The sequence below is a fragment of the Protopterus annectens genome, chromosome 1.part2 (assembly GCF_019279795.1).
Source record: "Protopterus annectens isolate FY-2018-M chromosome 1.part2, PAN1.0, whole genome shotgun sequence".
In the NCBI taxonomy this organism is placed as follows: Eukaryota; Metazoa; Chordata; order Ceratodontiformes; family Protopteridae; genus Protopterus; species Protopterus annectens.
Window position 1 is genome coordinate 944,725,396 of NC_056727.1, and position 10,823 is coordinate 944,736,218.

Genomic DNA, 10,823 nt, shown 5'->3' on the forward strand with positions numbered 1-10,823 from the left:
GGAGGAATATGTTGTACTTGTATCATTTTATTACTGCATATTTAACAACACTGGAGCTTAATGGTTCTTAGGGGCAACATTTTATTCCTCCTAAAATTCATTTTATGAGACTTCTGTAAAATAAATACACATTTAGTATATTTTTGGTGTTTTTTTTTTTTTTTTTTACAAATAAGCTTTGATGTAGTTACAGATGTTAGATTTAACTGTTTTTTTTAATAATTAGAATGAGATATTGAATTTTAGGGTAAATATTATGCATTTATTAATTTATTGATTGAATACAGCCAGGGGCCAGCCTCCGCTTAGCTTTTTTTTTGATTAGCCCATACCCTGGCATATGGGCCAATCAAAAACAACTAAATACGGAGCTACTTCTCTGCTTCTGTATGAAAGACCTTTTTTTTTTTTTTTTTTTTTTGGTCCTCACTTGCCGTCGGCCCCCAGACCATTTCTGTTGACTCAATGCGGCCCTTACAACTGAAAAGGTTGGACACCCCTGGTCTAGAGCATTAGAGAGATGGGGAAAAAAGGTTTATACATCTGCTACTCTTTCTGCCAGGGCATTAAACTGTCAATTCCATATGATACAGTACCAAGAATTTTTGTTAGATCAGCTGAATAAGAAGCTTTCCTCTCCTGAACCTTTAGACCGTAAATCCCTTCAGGATTTGTACACAACTCTCAGCAGGTCAGTAACCATTTCTTAAAATGTGGCTATGATGCACTGGAGGCTTCATTTAGATCAGCTATGACTGGGGCAGTAATTCGTAGGCATGCCTGGCTGAAGGAGTAATCTTTGCCAGACCATGTCAAGGCTAAACTCCTCGATGCTCCAATGGAGAAACAAAATCTATTTGGCTCCCCTGCACAGGGGATTCTAAAGAAGGTGGAAGAAAAAGCAAAATCTGTGCAAACAGTAAAGGAATTCCTGCAGGTCCAACCTCCGAGGTTCAGCAGAAACTGGCCTACAAAGAATTGGTCCTTTCCAGACACCTCCAGAGCACAGAGGGGCAGGAACAGACGCCCTAGAGGCAGAGGTCAATCAAAGGGTGCCTACAGGGGCCGTCAGTGGCAGCCTGCCAACCAGAGGAGTAGTGCCACAGCTACAACTACAACCACTACCACAGGACAGACCCAATGACTTGACTCTGATTCCGCCTACCAGGGATCAACTGGAAGCTCCCTTGGGCGGAAAGCTGTCTTTATTCTCGAAAAACTGGCATTTCATTACAAAGGATACATGGATATTGCAAACAATAGACAAAGGATACAGGTTTCACTTCCACACTTTGCCAAAAAGGGGCGGAATGCCAAACCTTCCACCAAACCAGAAGGCAGAGGCTTTAAGACAAATCAGCAATTTACTTCAGATGAAAGCTATAGAAAGGGTACCATCTATAGAACAAGGCCAAGGATTTTACTCCAGATTATTCCTGGTACCAAGAAAAGAAAACCAATGGAGGCCTATTCTCGATCTGTCCGCACTAAACACATATCTCATTGTGCCAAAAATCAAAATGCTGACCCTACAGCAACTTCTTCCCATGTTGGGCAAGGAGTCTTGGCTGGTGACTCTAGATCTCAAGGAGGCATACCTGCACGTCCCTATCCGACCAGATTGCAGAAGACACCTCAGATTTCTTGCAGGATCAGAGCATTATCAGTTCTCAGCATTGCCCTTTGGCTTATCTACTGCGCCCAGAGTATTCACGAAATGCCTGGCATCAGTAATTGCACATTGCAGACTTCAGGGAATTCAAATTTATCCATACCTGGACGACTGCCTAATACAAGCGGACAACAAGAAAAAATTGTTAAAGGACTTGGCCTATGTCATACACCTGCTACAGGCCTTGGGATACACAGTCAACATCCAAAAGTCAAGACTAGTGCCATCCCAAAGGGTAACCTTTTTGGGTGCGGATCTGGACACAATCACTCAGATGGCTTTTCTCACAGAAGAAAAACAAAAACAACTTCCAGATTATTTCATGATTTTGACAAGACAAACTCAGCGTACTGCAAGGAAAGTCCTACAGGTCCTGGGTTACATGGCATCCTGCATAATCTTGATTCCACATGCCAGGCTGCATATGAGGAAATTGCAATGGTACCTAAGGAATGTATGGTCTCAACACAGTCACAGTCTAGAAACCATGATACCAATCATTCCATGCCTTCAAAAGGAATTCCTGTGGTGGGCTCAGGCCTGCCAGTCCAACAAAGGGTTGCCTTTCAACAAACCAAAAACAAGGCAGACCATCACCATGGACGCCTCGGACCGAGGATGGGGAGCACACATGGAGGACAAATGTATCCAAGGCCTATGGCCTCAAGGGCAGCTAAGCATGCACATAAACCAAAAGGAATGCTGGCAGTGAGGCATGCAATCAAGGCTTTCAAACCATTCCTCCAGCAAGGACATCTGTTAATAAGGACAGACAACACCACGGTCATGTGGTGCATAAACAAACAAGGAGGCACACATTCCTACCCTCTATGCCGGATGGCAATGAATCTGTGGAACCTATGCCTGAATCTCAATATCCAGCTGCAGGCCAAATTCGTACCAGGAAAAGAGAATTCACTAGCAGACAGCTTAAGCAGAACTACCATGGATGCACATGAATGGATGCTGCATCCAGACATCTTTAAACTCATAACAAAGAAATGGGGAATGCCAGAGATAGATCTGTTCGCCTCCCCACTCAACCACCAACTGAAGAAATTCTGCTCAAGGACATACCACCCACAAGCCTGGAGGGTGGACTCTCTCTCTTTCAGCTGGAATGCCCTAACAGTATATGCCTTTCCACCTCTCCCATTGATGTGTACAAGGTTCTACTGAAGATCAGGGAGGAACAGCCAAAGGTGATACTAATAGCTCTGGACTGGCCAAGACAACACTGGTATCCGCTACTGAGAAGCATCTCTCAGGCGAACTCATGGCCTCTTCCCCTATGGCCTCTTCTTCTAACGCAGAACAATTTCAAGACCCTGCATCCAAACTTGAAAACATTGCAACTAACTGCCTGGAAAATTCCTTAAAACCAAACTGTTTTATCTCAGAGGGTGAAGGACATTATCCTGGAGGCTCGCAGACCTTCCACAAGGAAGACATACTCAGCTAAATGGAAGAGATTTCTCATTTGGAGCACATCAAAGGGCACAGATGTCACAGTGGCAAACCTAGCACGCATCCTAGAATACTTAGCAGAATTGTTCCACAATGGCCTGTCTTATTCTTCCATTAAGATTCATGCTTCAGCAATTTCAGCAGAATACAATATGGATCCACCTATCTTCTCTCACCCTCTTCTCAGACAATTTTTGAGAGGGATCAAAAATGTTAAACCTCCAAGGAGACCCCTTCTACCTACATGGGATCTCAATTTTGTGCTGGAAAAATTGACACTACCTCCTTTTGAACCAGCAGCATCAGCAGACCTACAGTTTTTATCTTGGAAAACTGCTTTTCTTCTGGCAATCACTTCAGCAAGAAGAGTATCCGAGTTACAGGCATTAATGGCAGTGCAGCCTTTTCTTATTTTCCACCAGGATAGAGTGTCACTGAGAACCAATCCTACTTTCATGCCAAAGGTGGTATCCAGGGTATCCTTGAACCAAGCTATTCATTTGCCTACGTTCTTCCCTAACCCACAGAACAAAGGAGGAAAAACTTTTGCACACCTTGGATATACACAGACAACTATGCTACTATCTGGACAGAACTAAAACCAACAGAAAAACTGACCAACTTTTTGTAGCATATGCAACTGGGGTGCAAGGAAGAGCAATTTCCAAACAGACAATTTCAAAATGGATAGGAAATTGCATTCGCTTTTGCTACTCCTTTCATGGAAAGACATCTCCTGAAAATATCAGGCCTCATTCCACAAGGGCCACAGCCACCACTACAGCTTTCCTACGAGGGGTGGCTACCAAGGACATTTTAGAAGCTGCTACTTGGAGCTCCGTGCATACATTTGCCAAGCATTAAAATCTACCTTTATACTCCAGATCCTGAGCAGGGTTTGCAAATGCAGTTTTGCAGGGGATCTTAACTACACCATCCTTCTCTTAGTACCTCCTCCCCCAGTTTGGCTATGGTATTCTACCCATATGTTATGACTGCAGATGCATCCTTGAAGGACATAGTACAGTTTTGTACCTACCATAAATGTAGATGTCCGATAGGTATGCATCTGCAGTCAGGATTACCCACCCTCCTTCCCCTCTGTGGTATTCCTAGTGTGCTTACCCCTCTTTCAGCTAGCTGGGGGAATCTATTATGGTGTATTTGTTTGTTTGTATATATATGTATATAATTTGCTACTGTTTGGAACTTTTCAGCATTTATCCAAATTTAGCCTTCCTAGAGGGCACCTGGCATCTGGGGCAAGAAACACTGAGGAAAATGGCGTCGGCTGATACCTTTATACCCCAGAAGCTCTGACGTCGGGGAAAGTGCAACATCAGCCGAGGCCAGACCCAGACTTTGGAATCCGGCCGACCGAAGGGCTGCCTGAGGCAGGACAACCCATATGTTATGACTGCAGATGCATACCTATCGGACATCTACATTTATGGTAGGTACAAAACTGTACTTTCTGAACACCTCTAAGACTACTACGGATAATATAATTATATCAGGACCCCCCTTTCCCGGCACCACCTCTTCGGATCTCAGGGCTTCAGATCCGATGGTTAGGAGCCTGACATCGACCTTCCAAGTGGAACCGATATTCCAGCTCTTCTCTCGAAGGGCCTGCATACCCCTTCCAAATCAAGACATGCATCTTTGGCTTCTTCCATGTCTTCGCAAAGCTTCACCAAGGCCAATATGGACAGAATGATGCAGAAGTTCCTCAGGGCGTAGATCTAGTAATTGTATACAATTCAACAGTGGACATCCATTCAGCATGAAACATGATGTAAAGGAACAAGTTATTACAACATCTAGACTTACAACCAGTGACAGTGAGGTTAATAATAGTATTGATTTTTTTTAAGCATTTGTTCGTAGACAAGGATTTTCTAGTGAATACAGTTGAATGTATTACTGAAGTAAATTAAAGGAGATAAGAAATATTTGTATTTATTTTACTGTAAAGGAAAACTTTGTACTAAGATTGTGACAGACTAAAAAGTTCACAAGGTCTTTTTATTAGTCTGACAGTAGACAGTAATAGTATTAGTGTTACAAGACAACTGGAAAATCATACAGGGTAATGATAGCTTGTTTACATTTGTTGCCCATGTTCCAAAATTTATTTTTAAGAAGAATAACAGTTATAAAGATTTGTTGGAATTTGCTTGTGCCTCTTATACAACTAATCATAATGTCACATTGAATGAGGGAATGTTTAAATTTGGCAGTTGCAAATTGTGTACATTTATTTGTAGAAGTACTTATCTTAATTTGCCTTCTTTGAATAGGACTTTCGGAGCAAGGAAGTCATTAAAGCTGTAATTCTGTGGGTTTAGTTTATGTTGCTATCTGCCCCACTTATGGTTATGTTGGGAAAACTATCAGAAAGTTTATCAAATGTAATTACGAACATTTGTATTCTACTTAAGTTAAATATAATAATGCCTGGTATAAAAATTCTATTGTTTTTTTTCATCTTTCAAAAATTTTTTTAGTATTGATCATGTTTGTTTGAACATTACAGTGGTGATATTGACAGTGCTTTATTAACGAGGGAAATGTATTGGCAAATTCTTTTGAATTTTGCTATAGCGCCTGGTATTAACAAACATTTAAACTTTCTGTCCCTGAAGCTCATTCTTTGAGATTAACTATTTTGTAGAATTATTTTGTAGAAGTATTTTTTCATCTATTCATTTTATACGTTATTTAATGTAATAGTTTTGTTTTGTGTGTATATATTTATTGTAATTTAATTTATTTTTATGTAAATATTTTTAGGTGTCATGTGATGTAATTAATTTACATTTGGTATAAAAAAGGGAAGTGATATAGGGCTGGCTTTTTGTTCTGAGAAAGTATTTAGTAATTTAAAAAGTAAAGCGCTAAACAAGTTCAATAAAGGTGCCTGGTCTAGCCTTCATTCAGTGTGTTTTTAGTGCTGGATTTGACTCTATGCTGTGTGTAGTTGTTTTTTTAACTAGTAAAATACTTTGCCAACATGCTGCATCACTTGGCAGTGCTAGTTATCTTGTATTACTGTGTGTAAAAGCGTATAATGAAGGTAAGTGATGAAACTGTTTTAGATTGATTTTTTCCCCATTCATACATTTAGTTTTCCAGAAGACACTTTATTTTATTCAGGCTCATGGGGGAGTTGCAGCTACTCCTGCACTCATTTCATGTATGACAACAAACCATGCTTCACAAAAATAACTGTGTAGCAGAATTTAACTAGAGCCGTTTGCATTATATGCCTTTTTATGTGAAATCAGAATAGAGATTCGATTTGTAAAAAAAAATAAAATAAAAATAAATCTACATCACAGAAACTTTCTTTTTCAGAAGATCCTTTTATAGGTGAAATATAACATTTTTTGCATTTTAATTCTTTTTGTTTAGCATTACCCAAGTGATTGATCTTTTAGAAGGAATTCGGAGCTGCCAAATTCCTCTATTGTGTGAAAAGGTTGTCGAGGTTATCCACCGAGACTGGTTAGTAAAACCAGCTGTAAGAAAAGATGGCAGTACTGCAGAGAAAGTTGAACCACAGATTGAGAGATGTGAAGAGATTTGCACGCAAGATGATGGAGTGTGTGCAGTAGAAGGTACTGTTAGAAATTGCTGTTTTTTTTTTCAGCTATTTAATGTGCTAATTATAACATGAGTGATGAAAATTCAGTTAATCCACTTCATAGTCACACATCCTTGTACTTCCACTATTCTGCTCGTAAAATCAAAGGGTGCCAGGCTGATTACCAGACAGGTTTGTATGACTACAGAACAGTTTGTTTGCTGTGTTCATACATTATTTTAAACATAATAAATATCAGGATGTATTTAGCATCTCAGATTTACTTGTTCTGTGATCATCACTTGTCTTCTTCTTTAATTTTACTAAATTTTGGATGACGTTGACCAGATGAATTTGTCATACTTGGCCTGATTAATTTCAAGTTATATGAAAGACTGTGTAAGGTGCCATAGAGTTCACAGAGGTAAAACAACAGACGTTCCTGTCTTAAAAGTAACCTAGTAACATTGGTTATAGTACTACTAACTGTCCAGTGCAATAATTTAGCATATGTGCTACATTTAAATCTGTGATTAGGGTGAGTGTGTGTAAATTATATACATCTTCTGTTGTATGACCACCCCAATGGATGGAGGCAACATTCTGGAAGTTGGTGTTCAGTTTTAAAAATTCTGTCTGTTTTCTTGTTGTGAAAAGCAGTTAAGAGGCCAAATAGAATATTAGAGGGCACTGAAAGTGTAGTTTTCCAAAAGAAGGCAGGGGGGAAATGGGCTTGGCTGGAGAGAGACTGTGTATTTACACACTTAAGTTTTGTTTTTTTAAATGAAAATAAGGAGTTTTTTTTTTAAGCCTTGACCCTTCCTGCATTTTATAGAATATATTTTCATTATTTGTGAACTCTAAAGGTTCTCGTTCTAAAGGCAGCATTGAGTGTGAGAGTGGAAAATATTTTGCATTTCTGCCTCCGAGCTATTGACTTCAGTCCATATCCCACAATGCAACACTTTCTTCTGGCTCTTTATTTCATTCCCACTGCAGAGGTTGCCCTGGTGTGATAAATGTCCCTTTGCTGCTACTTTTGATGTACCAGCATTTTGTCAAGGAAATTTCTAATGGGAAACAGTTTCATTTCCTTTTACTGTTCTAGTTAGGAAAATTGCCTTTCCTTAGACAAAACTTTTTTTTTTTTTTTTCATTCAGAATTGTGGTTGGATCTGGGCCCTCTTTTCTTGAGTTACAGCCTCAGTTTTATCAAAGTGTGCATGTGAAAAGTGCATTCTACCTGCTTGCAGGAGTAATAAATGCCTGACCTGTTTAGGTCTCAAGCTGACACCGCTTCTTGTTCAGTATGCCTCACAGTTAAGTACCTGGGGCAGAAGTCACTGGAAAATTATAAATATCTCAGAAGTTGGTCTGGCCGAAGCAACAGCTTTGTCAGTCCTTTGCTTCTAAAAGGGTGTTGTCTTCTGATCCAGACATCGGTGAATGTAGTTTTAGTTCTTCATTGAGGAAAGGTCATTGAGGAAAGGTAAGTTAAATAAGTACACAAGTGAAACATTTCACAAAAGTGACAACAAATGTAAAGATTTAGATGCCTATCTATACTGTATTGAAAAAAATAATAAAGAAGCTTTTGGAGTACAGTACAGTCATGATGTTCATCGTGTTTCACTGTTGCAGTCATGACTGTAGGGTTCTCCCCTGCCGGCAGGCAGCCCTCGGTTGGCCAGAATCCCAAAGTCTGGGTCCGGCGTCGGCTGTTCAACCCTGCTCCCTGACGTCAAGAGCGCCAGGAGTGTAAAGCTGACAGCCGACACCATCTTCTCCAGTCTTTCTTGCCGTGCGGTGATAGCAGTTCGCAAGTGCCGGTCAGTTGACTCCTGACGAATATTTCTACGTACTTCGGTCCGAAGACTTTCTTCTCCACTCAAAGCTAAGTACCCCATTGGGGAAACTTTTTTCTTGCTCCACTCCGATGTCAGAAAAAGTTAATAATTGTATTTCATGTGGGAAGCAAATACCTCATAAGGATTTTCATTCTTAATGTATTCCTTGCTTGGGCCCTGACCACGACGTAGATAGTTGTCGTTTTGTGCTAGATTCAATCAATGTACAATTAAGCGAAGGTACGATTTTGCCTTTCATTACTTCGGTAGACGCTTTAACTACAAAATGTCGTTGGATACGCTTCCATCTACCGGAGTTCACAAGAGTTGCAAGGATAAAGACAGGCCTCCGAGGTCCAAATCTGAAGATAGCGCACATGTGGAGCCAGCTTCAGGTTTGGCTGTCATCAGTGAGGCGCTTTTGCAGCCCCTGTCGTCGGCCATTTCAGAACCGACGGCCGAAACGGACTCTCATGAGGAGCCAACCAGGCCTTTAAATATCTCTGTTGCAGAACCTTCGGACAACGCTCCTTCGGATGGGTCCGGAGCAGCTGTGCAGGTACCGGCTTCCGAAGGGGTTTTCAGGCCTACTCAGCTCCAAGTAAAGGCAAAGCCAAAGACAAAGGCAAAGACTCCTTCTAAATCAAAGACTTCAACACAGGCCTCTTCTGAACCGGCTCCCAAGTCACAGAAACAGTTACTCAAGATGGCGGAGGGTTTACTTAAAATGATTAGGGGTTCTCATTCCCCTCCAGACAAAAGGCCAAGGCAGGATGTTTATTATGATTCCTCTGATCAGGCTTCTGTTTCCTCAGTTTCTTCTTCTGATCAGGAATATTCTTTTCCTCCTTATGAGGATTCTGATGCGGAAGAATCCATTCCTTCAGCTTCTCCTCCTGAGGATTTTTCTTTTGGGGAAACTCTGCATGAAATGAGGGAACATTTTCACTGGGAGGGACAGGAGTATTCAGAATCCAAGAAAAGACTGAGGGATTTTCTTCTTCCCCAACATTAGACCCCTGGCTATTCCTCCTGTTTTGGATATCGTGGATGATGCCTTTTCGGAGGCTAATTTTAACCCCTGATTCTTTTCCTCCTGCTCCTGTTAAGCCTGATAGGTACTACAGGGTTCCTGATTCCCATCAGTTTTTATACAAGAATCCTACTGCTTACCCTGAAACCATTTCTCAGGGTCCTAAGGGTGTTAAGGCCACTACTGCCAAAAATCCTATTCCTACTGAAAAGGATTCTCGAGCCTTGGAAAGATGGGGCAAAAAGGTGTACACTTCTGATACTTTGTCCATTAGGGCTTTAAACTGTCAGTTTCATATGCTTAAATATCAGCAGATGTCCTTCAAGAATGCAACTGCAGTCATAACATATGGGTTGTCCTGCCTCAGGCAGCCCTCGGTCGGCCAAATTCCAAAGTCTGGGTCCGGCGTCGGCTGGTGTTGCCTCCTCTCCGACGTCACCACAGCTGGAGTATAAAGGCATCGGCCGATGCCATCTTCTTCAGTCTTTCTTGCTGCGCGGTGCCCGAAGCAGAAGCAGTTCGCAAGTGCCGGTCGGTCAGCTCCTGTGTTTTCAGCACCGAAGTCATCTAAAAGCTAAGTACCCCGTTGGGGAACATTTATTCTTGCCTCAGCCGATGTCAGAACAAATTGATTAAGTTAATTGTTTGTCTTGTGGTAAACAAATACCTCATAAGGACTTCCATTCTCTCTGCCTTGCTTGCCTGGGCCCAGACCACGACGTCTCGGCCTGTGCTGCCTGTGCCTGCTTTAATAAGCGCACTCTCAGGCGCCGGGCAGAATTCGCCGAGGACTTTTTCGTGAATCTTTATGATATCATGCCGCCGGATCAACAGACTACCCAATCTGCTAAAACGCAAGGACCGGGACCGACATCCTCGGCCCGGCGTCCACTACCGATGTTACTCCCAAACCCTCTGCTAGTGCTCCGTTCCTTCGAAGTGGTAAATCTACCGCTGCAGGCCGACGACAGCGTTAGCACGACCTTCGGTCTCTGAGATCTCTCCGTGCCGGTTGTTGATTTTCCTCTGAAACCAAAGTTCTGGATCCACCCGACACCATTTCTGTGGACAAGGTTACGCCTGCACGGGGCTGCTAGGCCTCCTGTATCCATGTCCATGAAGGCCTTTGCACGCTAAGGCCGCCAGTCAGGCTAAGGCCCATCCTAGACCCCTTCTTCTGATAGGCCATTCTGTGGAACAAGGGGTTCGCCCCCT

General features: G+C 41.9%; 1 protein-coding gene across 1 annotated transcript in view; it reads left to right on the forward strand.

Annotated features, from left to right (window-relative positions):
- Window positions 1–10,823, forward strand: part of TRMT61B (tRNA methyltransferase 61B) — a gene marked incomplete at its 3' end in the record, with an annotated part of 420,876 nt that overhangs the window by 396,610 nt on the left and 13,443 nt on the right. The window contains exon 5 of the mRNA XM_044059889.1: window positions 6,557–6,762. Coding sequence (XP_043915824.1) covers window positions 6,557–6,762 — 206 coding nt within the window. The remainder of the gene's footprint in view (window positions 1–6,556; window positions 6,763–10,823) is intronic.